Genomic DNA, 18,625 nt, shown 5'->3' with positions numbered 1-18,625 from the left:
TTGAGGTTATCTTAATGTTGACTACTGAAAGCAAAAAAAAAAATTGGGTGTGAAAAGTGTAATTGGAATGTGAATACTGATTTTTTACAATCTATCCCTTTAAAACTACGACGTACAATAGGTGGATTTTAAGGAGCTGTGAATTGTTAATTTGGGAGTGTGAATTCTTAATTTGATAATATGAATTAAGTCTTTTTTTGAAGTGTGAATTCTTCATTTGGATGTGAATTGTGTTTTTTTTGAAAGTGTGAATTCCTCATTTGCGTGCAAATTGTGTCTTTTTTCAAAAATATGAATTCTGATGGTGTGAATAATGACAAGAGTGTGAATTTTTGGTGTGTGAAATCTTGTAAAGGGGGTATAAATTCTGCAAAAAGATGTGAATTTGAAGGTGTGAATTCTTGCAAAGGGGTGTGAATTTGGAGGGTGTAAATTCTGCAAAGGGATGTAAATTCGGGGGTTGTGAATTTCTGTAAAGGGGTGTGAATTCTTCTGAGAGGTGTGAATTCTTTAGGGTGTGAATTTTTGGGGTGTAAATTCTTCAAAGTGGTGTGAATTTTGTGGGTGTTGAAAAGTGAAAAAGGCAAAATAGTAAAAACATATTTAAAAAGGGTCTGAATGAAATAACACTTACAAAATAGGGTTTGCATGAAATCCATAAAAAAAGTAGGGCCGGCTAGAAATTTCCCCTTCTTGTTATGTATCAGTTAGATGATTAGTTTGAATTTGTCCAAATTATTTGTAATGAATTTCGTTGTGTAAGTGTCCGTTGAATTTTATCAATACAATACCTTTCACTTTTGTAAAAAAATAAATAAAATACTAAAAAAGTGAATGACGAGGATATCTGGATATGTTTGAATTTTCCTATTTGCGGAACTTTTCAACGGGCTGAGGAGATCTTTTCTCAAAAGAAAACGCACGTGGCACGCGGATATTAAATTGAACCGCCTCTCAACCGCGACTCAGCTCTTCCTTCCGTGTACGGAGTAGTATATTATATACAGAGAAGAAGAAGAAAGAAGGAGAACAGTTGCGCAGTGTTTTCCCAAAGAGGAGTTGAATCAGAAAAAACTGTTACTCATCGCGAACGGTTTAGGAAACGCAAAGGCAATTTGGAAGCTACTCTACTTTTCACAGAGAGAGAGAGAGAGAGAGAGAGGATGTACCATTCGTCAGCTCCACCGGCAGTTGCTTATCCTTCAACGTCGTCGATTAGTGGTATTCAGGGCCAGCTTCTTGAAGTCACAGGTACGTACGCCCCTACCTTCTTTATGCTCTGTTTAGAACTCATGGAAAGGAAAGGAAAACGATTGTTTTGTTGGAAGAGAAAGAGCAAAAGAAAATTAGAATTTCAAGGATGGTTAATAGCATCTCCAGCCTTCACCGTATTTTTTTTTAAATTTGAGTCAAATTTTGGGTAAAAATCCATTTTGGTAGACACATCACCAACCATCAAACCCAAATTTTACACATTTTCCTCTTTCTCTCTCTAACCAGCCGTCGGAGAAAAAGGCAAAAGTTGTCTCAAATTTGGGTAAAACCCAAAATGGGAAGGGTTTAGGTCAAAGAGTGAAAAGAAATTTTGTTATTTTTGCCTCATTTTTAAATTTGAGTATTAAAATGGGTCAAAACTGGAGATGCTCTGATAATAAATTGGACCTCCCATTTTTCTCTCATCTTCCTCTCTTTTATGTTCCTTTCCTTTCCATGGGTTACATACATATTAATCTTTACCCCGTCTCTATATTAGAATCAGAATATCTTCTTTTTTTCGTGTTTTCAGTAGTGGATTTTGTAGTAGTAGTAGTAGTAGTAACTGGTAAAAAATACTATGTAATACAGTGGTTAGTGGTACGAAATTGAAGAACACCGAATGGATTTCAAGGCAAGATCCCTACGTTTGCCTCGAGTACGGCAGCACCAAGTTCCGTACCCGTACATGCACAGGTACGGTGTATATAATATGTATATATTTAAATGTTTAGTATTTAACTATATACTGTATGGTAATTGTCAGATTCATCTTTTTCTTTTTAATAATTTGGTATAAAAAAAAAAGTGAAAATTTGAATTGGTTTCTGAAACACAGACGGGGGCAAAAACCCTACGTTCCAAGAGAAGTTCACGATCTCGCTGATTGAAGGGCTACGGGAACTGAAGATCGTGGTTTGGAACAGCAACACCATCAATTTTGACGACTTCATCGGCACCGGGAAGTAAGAGTCACTCTTTCTTTCTTTCTTATATTTCTTTGGACTACTACTTTTTATTGAAGGAACGAGGTATTGCTGTTTTTGCTTAGTTTCAATATCAGATTGTCTCATTTTCTTCTGGTGGCGTTATTATACGTAGTGTTCGGTTGCAGAAGGTTCTTTCCGAGGGGTACGACGACAGCTCTTGGCCACTTCAGAGTAAATCCGGAAGGTAAAGTTTTTATTCTCCGTTATTGTACGTAATTGCCTTAATGATTCTGAGCTGTAACCTGAATGTAATGTGAATACTCAGGGTTTTTTAACCATCTACACTTGGAAAAGGTTTGGGTTATTTGTTTGTATTGCAAATCAGGGTGGGCTAACAATATAGATAGGGTAATCTGAGCTATGATGGAGAGTAAAAGAGAAGCTGGTTCTGGGAAATTGATTCTTCAATAGTACGGATTGCATCAATCTAAGGGTTGCACGATGTTGACTTTGGGTGGCTCCCATCCTCACTTTTGCTAGCACACCAGAGAAGACTGGTGTGGCCACTTCTCTATTCTCAGTCCTTCTCAGCCAGCCAAGGAGTGAATGCCATGTTTGGCGTGATGAAGGAATAGGGCTCCAAGCTTAGTCTATAATAGAAGCCCTTTGGCCTCTATAATTGTATCTCTCTTGAGTGAGACCTGTGAGGTTAGCTATGTAGCAGAGTGTGGTGAAGTGAGAGGCCTCATTTGTAAAGCTCTACCTATCTGAAAATAGCTCCATTTCCTCCGTGGAGTACCCGAGTTTGGAGAACCACGTAATTCTCTGTATACGTGTCTGTGTGTATTTTGGCTTTGGTTTGATCCACTCAGGGCACAATAGACTGCAACTACACAAAATGCATAACTACATAAAATGCTGAAATAATTGCCCAATTGTCATTGGTGCAATGTAAACTTGTCGGTATCAACAATAAGAGTAGTGTAGATATGCGTTTTCCAATTTTTGTGTGAACACCACATGCTTCCACACATACTTGTCAAAGGCACGCCTAGACCCAAGTCTAGGCGAGGCGCACCCCCAGTGCCTTGCTGACAAGGCGAGAAAAGCGACCAGGCGCAAAAAAGTGCGCTTCTTTCAAATCGATCAAAAAAACGTGCTTTCTTTCAAAAAAACGCGTTTTTTTCAAGAAAATGCACAAAAAAGCAAGCTTTTTAAAAAAAAAAAGTGCACATAACACAATTATTTTCAGAAATAATTATTTTTTCACATAGATGTGCCTCTCTTCAAAAAGGTGCGCGCCTCGCCTTACGCCTCTTGCCTCAGGTCCAATAGAACTTTGCGCCTCGGTGCGCCTTTCGCCCTTGACAACTATGCTTCCGCATGAAATAGCCTTTCGCAGCACATTTAGGGGTTGGATTTTGACTTGTGCAATTCCAAACTAGTAATATATTGCATTTGTAGTTGGTTCAGCACATTGTGTGTATGATTTGGTTGGCAAACTTCAGATGAGTATTGGTGGAGTATTGGGCATATGATTCGATTGTAATCTTACTCTAATTCAAGATTGGTCTACAATGAACTGTATGCCATGGCAACTGACTTGAATTAAAATAATCGAACCAAACATTCGATGATGTTAACTCGATTTCCTTTAAATTGGTTTCCTGCTTTTGTTGCATGTTGTTAATTATTAAATTACTTGGCTAGTTCATAAGTATTCTGAAAACATGACCTTATCAAAACTTCTAATGCACCTTTTTGTTTTCTTCTTACAGGTCTTCCGGAGAAATTAGACTCATACTGCATTACGCTAATGCCAAGGTAAGCTCCATGTTCTGTGCTTTATTGCTTAGAAGAAATGTAAGAAATGCCCTGAGTTACGAGTAATTCATTATGTTTCACTGTAATGTTTTCTTTTCTTTTTTTTACTTCATTTAAGTATCTATGGTGGCTAGCCTATAAGATTGTTGTCGTATTCTTGCAGAAACCAGCAGCAAGCTATGCTCCTTTAGCTCCACCATATCTTTCCCAAGCCGCTCCGTACTCTACACCACAGCCGCCACATGTAGCCTCTTATCCATTGCCAGGCTCTGGCTACCCAGCACCATCGCCGTACCCTTCACACCAGCCAAATTCAGCAGCCCCATACCCTAACCATCAGTCAACTGCTTACCCTCCACCTTCGGCATATCCCCCTCCACCATACCCACCACCTCCGGCATATCCCCCATCACCATATCCGGAGTCTTCCTCGTATAATAGTCCAGGTGATTCATATTTCTCCTCCCTACTTCTTTCTGCTTTATAACAGCAGTTATCAATAATTTTCTGAAGTTCTGTTTTTCTTTTCTATCAGGTCCGTTCCCTGGCATCTATCGTCCACCACCATACTGAGACCAATAAAGCTTCTACATGGCCGAATTCAAGAAATAGGATTTGCAATTGACATGACTTTTGTCGTAGGTTTTGTTATGATGACATTGCATCCTTCCGCCCTAACATCAGTATTTCAGTTCTGTTCATGGCAATTTTCTATGCTGTTAGTTAGATGAAACTGTTGATATGTTGTATATCAATATGTTCTTCTAACACGAGTGCTTGTTCATTGGTTGTTTTATTTGTTCTTTGGTCAGAAGTCGTTCTATGTGGACTTTACTCTTAAGGTGTGTTAATATTGAGTGTTGGACTCATTGTAATAAGCAAGCACTGTTATTTTATTTGAGGAAATATGTGATAAAACTATTTGTGCACTCATGCCTTTGATTCTCTCGGACCCTTGTATGTTGAAGTTGACATGGGTGCCACTGTGCTTGCAATTAGATGATGAAACTACTTTTGGGTGTAACAGTCCCGACTCCACATTGAGGGTAATTCAGTGGCGGAGGAAAGTTGCTATTAGAATGTTGAGGCGCTCATTTACTTGGCGTGATGCCTTAGTTCGAGTCTTACTGTTGCGAACTAAAGCTTCCCTTCCCCTGTCCTCTCCTACCTAATTGTGAAAAAAAACAGACAGTGGAACGACATGTTACCTTGTGGTTCAACTAAAGTATTGGACATCAGGGAGACTCATGATTTAGAAATTAAGATTTTATGGTTACATTACAGCATCGTTGAATTTTATGTGTGTATGTGTCTTAAGAGAAGACTTTCCCTCTACATTTTGTTGAATGGATCCTGAATTTACAGAATGGTTTGACATAAGTAAGGAAAATCAGTACCAGTCCAGAAGCAATGATTGGGAAACCAAATGATGAATTTATCTTTGCCTTCATCTGCTCCTTTTCCTGCATAAGTGCCTCTATAACACGGATGTTGGGTATTAGGTTGACGGTAGGAAGGATGTAAAAAAAATGGGGAGATTCAGCTATTGATCTTGATCAAAAGCAAGATTTTCCAGAGCTAAAAAATCTGAACGATAATTAAATTTAATCTCCTTAACGTGTATTCTGAGCCTAAACGTTTTCTGTTACGTGTTCTGTTGCTTCTGCTTGAAACTATGGCATCCTTTAAAGAAGAAGTGGATCTAATTCCGTGATTTAGCTCAGGTTGAAGTTTCCAATTTCAGTTGTCATTATTCAGTTTGGATGTTGAGAAAATAGAGGGCAACAGGAAAGGAGAATGGAAACTCTCAAGACTTTATATGGTTCTGTCTTATCCGGAAATTTTCTTTTACCGTAATATTGACTTTTCAGGGTAAACTACAAAGACACAAGTACAGTGCCTGTTTATTTTTTTGCACCTTGGTTATTGTACAAATTTGAAGTACAGAAACAAAGGTTGGAATATGTTTAGATCAAATTCACTTGTCACCTTGTCGTTCCACAGGTGACGCAGTAATGGTAGTAAAAAGCTTGTATTGTTCTTGCGATTCTAGTGCGATCACAGGAGAATCCTTAGCCTATAACCTGTTGAAGTAAGTTCATAGATGTTGCCTTGCCTCTTTATCACCAGTAAAAATGTGATGCCACTTATCAAAGCTATTATGACAGTACTCATCTTACCCCATTTGGTCTTGTCAACAGAAATATTTAGATAAATGCAAATGTACACACAGTTATGGAAGTATTGGATAACCTAATGCTATTTACATTAGTTTGTCGAAGAGAGAACATTAAGTTAATGAGATTAAAGCATTCCAAGAAGGTTTATATGCTTCAACTGTAAACAATCTTTTCATTTCTGAATTCGTATAGAATCTGTAAATTACTGCTCGATCTTTCCTGGGATGTTTAGGCCTTCTTGATTTGATTTCTTGTTGGCTCCTACTGGAAGAAACTTAACAAGTTGTTTCTTATAATTTTGTTTCCATCCATTGCAAAAAAGGAAGGTAAACTAATTCATTTGTCAGGGGCATACCGGATTCAGTATGCTTCCTATTGCTGTGCAAACTGATGAGGACAGATCGAGGCTGTAGTCCAATAATTTCTGTTATCCTCTACAACATAAAAATCTGGTAAGTAGCCAGCTGATACATTTTTTTGTTATGGATGGGCACTCATATGCGTTATATATGTTTGCTTATGTTGCAAAACATTCAAGTCATGGAACTTGTATCATTTCAGCCTTTCTGATCGCTATGGTCTAACCATTACCTGCTAAAGTTAGAGTTTGGAAACAAGTTATATCGGTGGTTCTTATAAGTTGGATATTTGTGTGGAAGACAGAGATATTGCAGCCCTCCTTTGGATATCAATTAGATACTGTACCTCTGGCTGAGCTCCCTTCAGGCACACTTCGCATAGTCTTTTCCCGACGTAATAATATGATGATGGATATTTAAATTGGTTGATGTATAGTCATAATTTCAAAGTTAAAGTAATTGGTTGGACAATTGGCATGCATTATCTGTGTCTTGCCTTTTTCCTTATTTCTTCGTACCCAAGCTTATTAAATGGATAGGTACGTGATGCAACAGGAAGTTGTTTAGCAAAGGCATCTGTAGGTGTCAGGTCTAATACTAAAGGATTTTGCATCTGTAGGTTTGTGGAATGCCATGGGGGTTACTGGGTAATTAGCCAAACCAAATGATACTCGAACCAAACCAAACCAAATGAGCCTTATGTCTGATGCAGTGACTTGCACATGATCCATGGTTGTAGTTTGGCAGCAAGTAGATCTCTCTGCCCATCCGGTGTTGTCGGCAACTAATAGGCTTTAGCATAAGTTTTTTTTTTTTTATCGGCGGCTTTAGCGTAAGTTAGCCGTTGTGGAAAATCACAATTGGTATGAGTTTTCCACAAACATCTTGACTTGGTGTGTATGTATTTTAAGTTGGTTGGTGTTTGTAGGAATATCTTAGCTAATCGTTTATTGCTGCTAGAAATCTACTGTGTCGTGGTTCTATAAATATGTATTTAACATGCTCTTAGCATAAAGACGACTGCATGCGAAGGTTTCATCACATCACAATGGATTTTGTTGTAATGATGAGTTTTCCTATTGGTGGAACTTTCAACCACCACCACTTTCTTTGACCATTCATAGCATCATGGATTGCATTGTAGTATCACATTTGAGGTTAATAGCTAGCAACTGAGATGACTTTCGGTGGGAACCTTTGGAAATTAGGTTTCCCACTTCCATCCTTAGCACCTTTTTCTGGTGAGTGGTTGAGTCTAGATGTGGATGCATATTGCATACGAAGGGTCAAGCTCTGTTTGGTCACTGTATGGAGCTGGTTCCTGGTAACCCCCTTTTTTGCTCCTTTTGTCATACCCATGTGAGTTATTATTGGCAAGTTTGAAAGGTTTTTGCTCTAGTGGATGATGACCTTTGTGCGCCTTATGTGAAAAGAAGATAATCATGGACTGGCCACAATTAGCAGTAGGGGAAGTTGGAGGGCTCTTTTATAACCTGTTCACTTTATTTTTGCTCTATTGTTGATACTTGAGTAGAGAAAAACTTATTGATGGGTGACTAGACTAGACTGAGGCTTTACCGACACCTTGGCCGCTACAAGAACAACCCTCAGTGCTGCTAGGATCTTTACATGGTATTCAATTCATGGAAATTGAAGGGTTTGATCTGTTTTTTCCCCTGCAATGGCGCAATGGCATGTTAGTTTCACATGTATCACCATCACCCCCATTTCTTGGTCCCACACGTTCGCTAGTATCGCTACCCTCTATGCATCTCTCTATATTGCACTAGTATCAGTTCTGCTTTATACCGGTTAAGCAATGGGAAATCTTATTCCTGTTACATGAATCCAATTTTCTTTCATCCAAGAAAAGTCATCTTCAGGTTTGGTGATGTCCGAAATTTTCTCTTCCTCGTGCTCTTGAGAAGTCAACTAGTGCTGTGAATTTGTGGAATTTAAATTGCTAACATCAACCGCTGGAACAACTGGTAATCTCGAGTACCTGGCTAAGCCAAAAAAGTAATTTAAGTAGTCATAAATACTGTACCGGGGGGCATGTTGTGCGCCATGCTATGCACATCCGGACCGTTGATCTCGGAAATCAACGGTCCCGATTGTACGGTGATGTGCATAATCTCAATCGTCTCACCGTTCGTCAATCTGGACCATTGATTGCTGAGATCAACAAGCTGGATGCATACTGTACAAATCGTTAGAACTTTCGTAACCTTGATTCCAGATCTTTTTTTTGTTAATTTCCACAACTAGTTTGGGACTTTGGCACATTGCTATTATGGCTCGAGTCTTGATCAACGATTGACTCCCTCTCTCCTGTTATCTGCCGCTTTTTGGGGGTGTGTGTATATGCGAGCACATTGAACCAATCGAGATGTCATTTTTTTTGTTCGTTGGAAAGATAATTTTTTTTTACTTATAATTTAGGAGTCCGGACCAACTTACATTGTCCTGTGGAAGGGTCTTAATTAAACATCTATGAAACAGTTTGTATATGATTTGATATATATTGGGAGAAATGATTAGCGATACAAAAAGGGGATTTGGTCGTAGTCATGGAATGCAACTAAATCTTAAAGGTAACAGGAGACAGCAAGTAGGGTTGCTCTGACTTTTTCGACCAATAATAGTTCAACAGCTGTCCGTTGTGTTCGAGTGTGGAGTTAAGAATCCATTATAACGAGATAATAGCTGGTTTTAAAAGTGTAATTACTGTGGTAACTAACTAGTAATCCTTCTCTTAATGGGCTGGCCACCACTTGCAACCTCCACAGCAAATTAATGGAGACCCTTTCCATGTCATCGAATTTTCCCAGTAGCTGCTTTTGTGTTTTCATCGTGGACAGAGTTGGTCCTGACTTTCTAAAGACTTAAATCGAAAAGTGAAAATGGGGCTCTTTTATTGTAATATTATAAAGGGTAAAAAAGTAGGAAGGACTCTTCCAATACCAATAATTTTGGAGCCCTAAAGCGACCGCAACGCAATTTTTAGCTCATGGCTGGCTCTGATCATGGATGTATTCATATACCGATTTCTTTGGACTCCTGGGCTTATCTTTCGAATATTCCTATTTTTTATAACTTAAGTGTTCGGAAAAAGAACTATGGGCCTTCCCTTAACATGCCTATTGATTTTGGTTTCTAGGCTCTGTATGAAGGGCTTGCATCTGAGCTATATCTAGGAGTTTAGACACTACAGGCAATTGCATCACGAAATTGAAGTAGTCCTGTCGTGAAGATGGTAAAATTCTGCCATGCAATTGAGAAAACGGGAAATGTTACATTCGTGTCACTACTGTTGAGTTCAAAACTTCGGCGGCTTGGAAGCTCCGTGGTTGGTTTCTCAGACCGTTTATGGGGGCCAAAATAGCAATTTCTCGGCGGTCATTCATGGGGACCGGCCAATTGCGGGTTTCACAGTGGCGAGGGCAACCATTTGTTTCCATTCTGATGGATGCTCCGTCCAGGTGACGGTGGCGTTTTGGTGGTGGTTTTCTGCTTGTAGGTTGAAGGTGGGCGGCGCTTGGGGTGGCGGCTGTGGCGGCCGAACAGCTTCCCTTGGGTTAGGTTTTGGGGCTTCTTGGGTTGGGCTCGGCCCATTTGTGTATGGGCCCTACTCATTTAGGTGTTCCGGGCTTGGCCCCTAGGTGTTTTGGGCTTTGTCTTCCCCCCAACTTGATGTACATTTTGTCAAGTTTTTATTAATAAATTTATTGCCAATAAGAACAGGAAAAAAAACAGGAGACGAAACTCTTTTATGTTGTAGTAGTGATAATATGTCAGATTCAGTTACTTTTTTTTTTTGTTGTAATGCAGAGTGTCCCGAGCTTGCTTGCACGCACCTCAGACTAATCCTTACAACTTCTCCCACAGCTGTTTCATACGCTTACGCGTGGGGGTGAGGTGGCCCCAAGAGTTGTTGATAAGGAAAATCGAACCTAAAACCTTAGGATGGAACAAACACCTAAGTCTCAGTCCAAGATCACACGGCCAACCCCTTGGGTTTTAGATTCAGTTACTTCTTTGCTTTTAGCCTAGCTCAAACTCTCTTATGTTAAAATCGTGACATCATAAAAGGGGAGTTTTATGTATGATTGCAATCTAATACGTTGTATTTTCCTCGTTTCTTTGTTTTTGGATTTAAGTTTGATTTTGTATAAAGATTAGATTGAATTTTTTTGACTCTGATTAAACTCTAGTGTGATTTGACCCTACCCTTTTTATACTTTGATGTAGCTGTGGAGTAAGGAGAGCAACAGAAAGGGGCTTTTGAGCTTTTTACACGAACAAATTACGCCCAAGTACAATGAGGGGAAGGAAAGGAAGCAGTCAAGGAAGCTTCCCTCAGCATCAGAGCTAATTAATTAGCAGGTAAACAGTTAATTGCATATACAAGAAACTGTGAAATTTTTTGGTACCAGGTGGGTACCACATAGCTGTGCCCACGTGGTGCCCAAGCAGCCCATCTGGGCCATTCAAAAGTGTGTTGAACGGCACCCGGCACCCAAGAATTTCTCAAAGAAACTCATGCAAATTCTGAATTTTATCACAGTAATCTTAAAGTTCAGGGGAGGATTTTCTGGAGTTCATGCATAAGCTCGTCTGGAATTTTCCTCTCTTGGTGTAATGTGGTTCGCCATTCAAACTTGGGGACCCTATAGTGCAAGGGTGTACGATTGGGGTGTATTGCACAATCTAAGCCGTCCAGAGGTATTTTTAATGCTCCAAATTTGTTAAAAGTATCCTGAAGGTACCTGTGGTATACCTTTTAAAATCTGGACCAGTGATTGTAGAGATAAACAACTCAAATCACACACTGCACCCTGTAGTGCATCGGGTCCCGGGGTTCTTGTCATTTTCTCAATTTTTGTATGTTTCCAAATTGTCTACGTCCAACTGGCAAATAGATTATGTTTGTATGTGTGTGCTTGTCTTTTCTAACCTTTTTGCTTCACTTTTTCCATATTCTCTCTTTTGTTGTTAATTATAAGTGGGAGTAGCATATTGTTGTTTAATTCCCCAATAGATTAAGTTGTGGAAACTTTGGACTCAAGCAAAATTAGATTTGGTCATTGGCTTGGCTTATATGTAGAAAACTTACTAGCAACGTGGTGCAGGAGGTTACTTGCATTTTGCCTCTTCTGCAAATAAGTTTAATCTACTCTTTTATTGTTCTCTTGAAGTTACTCATATTTTAACACACAATCAATTGATATAAAATTTTGCGCAGACATATATGAGACTCCCACACGTTTTATGGTGATACAAACTGATGAATTGGTTCCCGTAGCAGCCAAGGACGGATACAGGCCCCCACTCGATTTTGTAGAATTATATTAATTTACTTGAATATTTCAATTATATACGATAAATTTGTGATAGAAAGGGAGAGAACTTAGGCATGTTTTGATAGCAAGAGTTGCGTAGCTGACCCTTGCATCTTCAAGGGAGTGATTTTATAGGCGTTTAGAAGGTAGGATTCCTCTGGGATTGGGACCCTTGGATGCACTTCATTCTTGTAAACTTAATTTTCTTCATGTTGTGCGTTTTTTTCTTTTTTTTTTATGAATTTTTGTTAGATTCGCGTGATACTTTTTAGATTAATCATCCATCTCGACGAGAGGAATCTAAAAATTACAAAATTATGATATAAAAAAAAAACTTACTAAAGGCGAATTTTTTTGACATCGGTCCATAATTTTATACTTTTCCGATTACCTCCAAAAATTACTATGAAAAGCTAAACAACAAGTTGCAAAAAGTAAAAAATACCAAAATAAGTTTCAAACTTATTTTGGGATTTTAGATTTGGATTTGTAGGTAATGAGTGTAGATAGAAATAAAGTAATAATTGAAAATATGGATCATGATTAGATAAAGATAGAGAGAAAAATAAGAGTAATGATTGAAAAAAAATAGGATAATAATTTGAATTCAAAATCCAAAACCCAAAAACGAACAAGACCACAAGTTTTTTAGAGCGGAGCCTAAATGGCACCAGTCGGCCCAATAGCCTTGGATTTCCTAACCCCGTTAGGATTAGGAACACCTGTGGGTCTTGGACTGTTGGCCACTATCTCCACAGAGATAAGCTTGTCCCGCAGGGACAGGAGGTGGTTGCAAGGAGTCCTTGCCCAATCGGGAGGGATTAGACCGAGCCGAGACACTATGATCTGTCGTCGGTTTGTACCTATCACGGATATATGTAAAGTCACTTCTTAACAAATGCAAAAGAAATTGTGATCCCCAACAACTAATGTTAATGGGAGACAGACAGAGCAAAGCAAACATTGAATCAAGTAGATCCAGGAATTAGGTAGGACTTCGCCATCAGATAAATTTTAATTGGACATTCTGCTTTCATTGCATGTCTCCTAAACTGTAGGTTTATTTCTTCAGTCATGCCTTAAACTGTAGGTTAGACAGCCTAGTTTTTGAACTTTTCCTTTCTGAACAAATCAAAAAGACTTTATGTCACGTGTTAACCTTAATACCTCACCGAAATAGGCCATACGTGATTCAGAGGAATTTATTCCACCTTAACTCATTAATGTGTATTGTTTAGCTGAGTAAACTTGTACTCAGATTTTGCCTAACCAATTAGGGGACTGCATTAGGTTAAGGTAATATAAATGATATTTTACATATAGTCCTAATGCAACATATATTTCCGGTTTCATGCATCTCGAAACAGCAGAAACAAACTCTTTTGAAGTACCCGAAATATTGAGCACTGCTACATACATGGATAGGGGACACGCATATATGGACATTATGTTCAGAACCGTCCGATGCACTTGGTGTCCACACATATAGATACATCTGTGTCCTTCCATTTGTGTCCATCGTTTTTTTTTTTTTTTAAATGTAAATTTTAGTTAGAACTTTGCCTAGAAAGTGCAATGGTGTAGAATTAAATACAGTGTAGTTCGAGCCATACTTAAATTTGATTTGGTCTAAACATTTATTGTTGGGCAGAGTTGTGGAAAAATTTATGAATAGGCTCTGGGTCTGTCATTATCCCAAAACATGTAATCTCAATTATTATGATTTTAATATTTTATTATTATTGGTTGAGAATAGCAACATGAAATGTCACCCTAATTCTCAGTTTAAAATCTAATTGGTAATTGATGGAGTACCTTCTACATTGTATTAAGCAAGGATGGCTTTATGTGAGGAGATAATGTCTAACACTCTTCTTCACGTGCAGTCTAATAGTATGTTGAGGTACATTTTATTAAGTCAGGATTAGTCAAGGTGAACGAAAGCTAGTTCGAATACCTGAGTTATCGAAAAAAAATGGAGATGAGAGAATTGATTAGGGTGGAAATTTGATCACATGCGATGAGGCTACCAAAAATCTAACTTTAATATTACGTGAGATTTTTCGAAAAGATCCAACATATAAACAATTGACAATAGATCGATGTAATCTAAATCATAATATTGAGCAAGCTTGGATTATATGAGTGATTGACGGTGCTTATATAGCTGTTTGGGTCACACCTCGACTATTTTCCTCCACAGTCCAATTAAAGGCAGGTCATTTACGCCAAAATTAAAGGATTCACAAAAAATCTCTCTCATGTGATCTAATCCTAAAAGATTGTCAAGTTTTGAGCTCAGAATGTTTGAGTTTATGAGTTTACGTCTCAGAACTGTTGGCAAATGAGCTACGCTTTGGGATGGCGCCTTGTATTTGGGTCTATATATTCAGTGCACTTTTGATACAGATATATACGTATCTGGAGAACAGTGTCTCTTTAATTCTGCTTCCATTAAGGGTTGCTTTCATGGGGGGGTCCGGATTGGTGTGTGTGCCGTTACATTTCTACCCGCCAACGAAAGACACCGAAAGCATAGGATAGGCGCATAGAAATTCAAAAACCAAGAAAGAAAAGAAACCCAAAAGAAAGAGAAAAAAACCGCACCCCACAAAAAAAAATCAATACCATCCCCGATATATAAAGAAAGGACAAGCGTGAAACCCACTCTGATGAAATCTCTTCCTTTTCTTTCTTTTTTTGAGAACTGAGTCTGTCTCTCTCTCTTAAACGCCAGAGGACAGAGGAGAGAGAGAGTGGACCGTCCAGTGTTAGAATGAGGTCCACTTTCCTTTTCTCTTTTGTGTAATGAGCAACAACAGACTAAAATCTCTTCTTCCCGGAAGAAGATGGCTATACAGCAAAACCACTCACCTCTGTTAGATGCTCTGTACTGCGAGGAAGAGCAATGGGATGAAGAAGAAGTAGGAGAAGAGGAGAGAGATGGGATTAGTAAGAGCATTAGCAATAATGGGAGGACAACAAACCCATCTCTTTTTCCTCTGCTTTCACTGGAACATGACCTGTTTTGGGAAGATGAAGAGCTTCTCTCTCTCTTCTCCAAAGAGAAAGAGATGAAGGTTCATCTTGATCTTGAGAGCAGAGATCCAGATCAGTACTATGCACTCCGTCTGGCCCGAAAAGAGTCTGTGGAATGGATTCTAAAAGTCCATGCCTACTACGGATTCACGGCTCTCACTGCAATTCTTGCCATTAATTATCTGGATAGGTTTCTGTCTGGCCTTCATTTCCAGAGAGAGAAGCCATGGATGATCCAGCTTGCTGCTGTGACCTGTCTCTCTTTAGCTGCTAAAGTTGAAGAAACCCAAGTCCCTCTCCTCTTAGACCTTCAAGTATGTGGAAAAAATTCACAACCCTTAATTTTTCTTTTGAAGGTCACATTCTGCATCGATTTGTTTCTCGTTAGTTACCGGATTTTGCATCTTAATTTTAGTTGCGGCATTGGGGTGCGTGCGTGTGAATATTGATGATACGATAATCGGTGTGTCTCGACCAGTTGCTGGAGCCATCTCGCATGTGTGGGTCCACAGAAAACTCGTACCGCTCTTATCTCTTAAGAGTCTTGACACATTCTAAGTAAATTTACGCCATCGGTTGATGTTGGCATTTGGAGTTGCAAAATCCTGAGATGGGTTATAATGATGTTGAATAAGATCTTCAATTTCTTGCTTGTTTCCAATTTTTCTTGGATTTGGATTGAGTTGTAAATAATACAGTGGAGTACTTTGTTTTTTGCTTCTTGATTAGGTGGAAGACACGAAGTTTGTTTTCGAGGCCAAAACAATCCAGAGAATGGAGCTATTGGTGCTGTCAACACTCCGATGGAGAATGAATCCGGTGACCCCAATCTCATTTCTCGACCACATTATAAGGAGGCTTGGACTGAACAACCATCTCCACTGGGAGTTTCTCCGGCGATCCGAGCGCCTCCTCCTCTCCGCCGTCGCCGGTGAGCAAAACCCATTATCATAAACCTCGTTCTTCCTCGAATCCCGTTGACCATAATCTTGTCAGATCTTTTCGATAACAACAACCAACAAAGAAACAAAAGCTTTTGTTACTTATAATAATAATCATCATTACACATATGCGTTTTGTTCATGATTTGTATAGATTCAAGATTTGTGCGGTATCTGCCATCTGTGTTGGCCACTGCAACAATGCTTCACGTTATACATCAGATAGAACCTGTGGATGCCATGGATTACCAAAACCAGCTTCTGGGCGTTCTCAATCTCAGCAGGGTGCGTGTTATTTGTCCTTTATTAATGGGTTCTTTGTTCTTACTAGTAGTAGTACTAGTTATGGGATAATGGCACTCTGTCCCCTGAAGTTCTTGTGAAGTTTTCAGCTTACCCCTACAGAATTGAAAGTGACACACTGAAACCTGAAGTTTTCAACTAGTTGCAATATTCCAAGTTTGCATTCTTACTCGGGCTATGCAGGGCGGAACTATATAAAGAATGGGGTGGGCTCTATAGCCCAGGTCAGTTTTGGAAAAAAACCAAAATTTTATGTGTAAAATTTAGGCCAAATAATTTTAACCAAACCCTTTTCACCCACCAACTTACTTTACCCTGAGTAGATTACATTCCTAGTGCCGCTATGGTTCAGTAAACAAAGATAGCATCTCATCTTGGCCACCGCATGCGCACAACATACTATCTTACTCGCATGTGCGAGCCTCATAAGCAGGTGCGAAATGCAGCCTCTATAGCCGAGCTGTGATTCGATATAGAGCATAAGGAATCAAAAATTTGTGGAACATCGCAAAAATTGAACTAATCTTGAACTCCAAAAGTTGTTTCTTCTATGTTCTTTATCTATGAATTCCCAGTGCCAAAACTCATTTTTGGGAACATTCCAAACGGTTTCTACAAATATATGGGGTGCAGCGTGCGAACTGTACTTTAAAAGGGGGTAAACTGCATCTTTTAAGATATTTCGAGGAGCAAAGTGCCATTAACCCCCATAATTGTTTTTGTCATCTTTGTTCGTCTTCATCGTGCATTAGTGTTTAAAACGAAGCCAATAATGCTCTGATACAGGAGGATGTGAATGATTGCCATCAACTCATAACAGAGCTATCAACCACTACTTGCTTCTTCAATGGCCAACAAACCAATCCTCGCAAGAGAAAGTATGAGCAAATTCCAAGCAGCCCAAGTGGAGTGATTGATGCATATTTCAGCTCTGATAGCTCAAATGACTCCTGGGCTGTGGTGGGGTCCTCGGTTTCTTCTTCACCAGAGCCACTGTTGAAGAAGACCAGATCAGCCCAAGAGCAGCAGATGCGTTTGCCATCACTCAGCAGGGTGTTTGTTGATGTCCTCGGCAGCCCTCATTAATCTCTCTCTCTCTCTCTCTCTCTCTCTCTCTCTCTCTCTCTCTCTCTCTCTCTCTCTCTCTCTCTCTCTCTCTCAGAACTCTATAATTATTACTCCTGTTAATTATGTTGAGAATTAAGTTGGCATTCATCTCTGCTCTCTTATTCATTTCCAATATAACATGAGAAGACGAAAAGGCAGGGTGCATGAATGGCTGGCAGTTTAGGAGAGAGAAAGTGGAAAGAGAGTAAAGACAGAGGGAGAGGGAGAGAGAGAGAGAGAGAGAAGCAATGAAGAATATCTGCCATCTGCTTTCTCTATATATGTTATGGCTGTGTCTGTCTCTTCATCTCGAGTCACTTTCTAGAATATTTATTATGGACATATTTATTCTCCTCTACCGTAAATTCGAGACATGCATTTTTGTTGCTCTCCCTGTCTGAATGCATATTTTCTTAGAGTCCTTCTACTACCACACCCAATCACACACCCAATCACACACCTACACTCACAATAAGAGTGGAGCCCGTACACACTACACATTCAGTGTATGTGGGCCCTACCATTATTGTGAGTGTAGGTGTGTGAATGGGTGTGTGAGTGGGTGTGGTGTTAGAATTATTGATTTTCTTATCGAAATTCTCTGAGCTGGTTAGCAATAGACAGTTGGCTGGATGGAGATAGATACACATGGGTCATTAAAATGTATTGACCAATGTTCGGACCAATGTTCTTATAGTCTAGTCGTTGATAATTTAATACCCAGTATAACGAGAGAGAGAGAGAGAGAGAGAGAGAGAGATTTGTTTGCATGTGAAGGGAAGAAACAGATTGTCGGCCATTGGGGTTTTATTAGTGGTTCCCTATTCTCTATAGGGAGGGAGAGAGACCTTTGGTTTGATTTTGTGGGTTTTGACTTCGGTACAAGAGCCCCCACCATGCAATGTCAGGATTGTTTGGATCAATTTATGCGTAATTCTATCATGTTTTTTGATTCAGTCAAAAACAAGATTTCCACACCCCGGAATTAGAGATTGTTTAAAGATATTTATCTTGCAATTTAATTCCAAAAAATTGTCAAATTCCAAAATCAAGATGTCTGGATCAAATTGCCAGTGACTCTATCTTTGGTGTCAGAGTCTCCAGAGTGAGACGACCGAAATCCTCCCCCTCTCTCTCTCTCTCTCTGAAACATTTGTTGGCAACCCATGTAGTGGTTCGTACATAGAAATGTGTCCTCTTTTCTTTTTTTCGCGCCACTTGCATGAACTGTTGCAGTGGCTTCCCTCCATGCTGCAGCGGATCAAGGCCGCGGAGCCATTTGGATGAACTTAAATTGTTTATTTTTTGGAGCATTGGATCTTGTTATTGACCTCACTTTGGATTTCT

At 39.3% G+C, this 18,625-nt stretch overlaps 2 protein-coding genes and 1 long non-coding RNA gene across 5 annotated transcripts; all 3 read left to right on the top strand.

Annotated features, from left to right (window-relative positions):
- Positions 1 to 972: 972 nt before the first annotated feature.
- Positions 973 to 4,940, top strand: LOC131308542 (protein SRC2-like). Of its 2 annotated transcripts, XM_058335482.1 has the most exons (7): positions 973 to 1,251; positions 1,846 to 1,950; positions 2,093 to 2,219; positions 2,356 to 2,427; positions 3,962 to 4,007; positions 4,171 to 4,453; positions 4,543 to 4,940. In XM_058335482.1, exons 1-7 carry the CDS (start codon positions 1,164 to 1,166, stop codon positions 4,578 to 4,580), a joined length of 759 nt encoding a protein of 252 aa, XP_058191465.1. In that variant the 5' UTR covers positions 973 to 1,163; the 3' UTR covers positions 4,581 to 4,940. The 2 variants fall into 2 exon arrangements, with proteins under 2 accessions (XP_058191465.1, XP_058191463.1); XM_058335480.1 differs by having other exon boundaries at positions 4,171 to 4,940.
- Positions 4,941 to 5,288: 348 nt separating this feature from the next.
- LOC131308545 (uncharacterized) lies at positions 5,289 to 12,051 on the top strand. 2 transcript variants are annotated; one of them, XR_009194468.1, is made up of 3 exons: positions 5,289 to 6,639; positions 10,798 to 10,932; positions 11,792 to 12,051. It is a non-coding gene; the product is annotated as an uncharacterized LOC131308545 (long non-coding RNA). The 2 variants fall into 2 exon arrangements; XR_009194469.1 differs by lacking the exon at positions 11,792 to 12,051 and adding an exon at positions 11,125 to 11,743.
- A 2,426-nt stretch (positions 12,052 to 14,477) lies between these two features.
- On the top strand, positions 14,478 to 17,585 carry LOC131308541 (cyclin-D3-1). Its single transcript, XM_058335479.1, has 4 exons — positions 14,478 to 15,241; positions 15,657 to 15,858; positions 16,023 to 16,153; positions 16,958 to 17,585. Exons 1-4 carry the CDS (start codon positions 14,738 to 14,740, stop codon positions 17,255 to 17,257), a joined length of 1,137 nt encoding a protein of 378 aa, XP_058191462.1. The 5' UTR covers positions 14,478 to 14,737; the 3' UTR covers positions 17,258 to 17,585.
- The last annotated feature ends 1,040 nt before the right edge of the window (positions 17,586 to 18,625 follow it).

The sequence above is a fragment of the Rhododendron vialii genome, chromosome 11a, assembly GCF_030253575.1.
Source record: "Rhododendron vialii isolate Sample 1 chromosome 11a, ASM3025357v1".
Lineage (NCBI taxonomy): Eukaryota > Viridiplantae > Streptophyta > Magnoliopsida > Ericales > Ericaceae > Rhododendron > Rhododendron vialii.
Note: the sequence above shows the minus strand (reverse complement) of the source record. Positions and strands in the feature narration are given on the sequence as shown.

Coding starts and splice junctions, on each gene's coding strand:
- LOC131308542 (XM_058335480.1), top strand. CDS start 1,164: ATGTACCATTCGTCAGCTCCACCGGCAGTTGCTTATCCTTCAACGTCG. Junction 1,951..2,092: donor CCGTACCCGTACATGCACAG/GTACGGTGTATA, acceptor TCTGAAACACAG/ACGGGGGCAAAAACCCTACG. Junction 4,008..4,170: donor TGCATTACGCTAATGCCAAG/GTAAGCTCCATG, acceptor GTATTCTTGCAG/AAACCAGCAGCAAGCTATGC.
- LOC131308541 (XM_058335479.1), top strand. CDS start 14,738: ATGGCTATACAGCAAAACCACTCACCTCTGTTAGATGCTCTGTACTGC. Junction 15,242..15,656: donor CTCTCCTCTTAGACCTTCAA/GTATGTGGAAAA, acceptor CTTCTTGATTAG/GTGGAAGACACGAAGTTTGT. Junction 16,154..16,957: donor GCGTTCTCAATCTCAGCAGG/GTGCGTGTTATT, acceptor GCTCTGATACAG/GAGGATGTGAATGATTGCCA.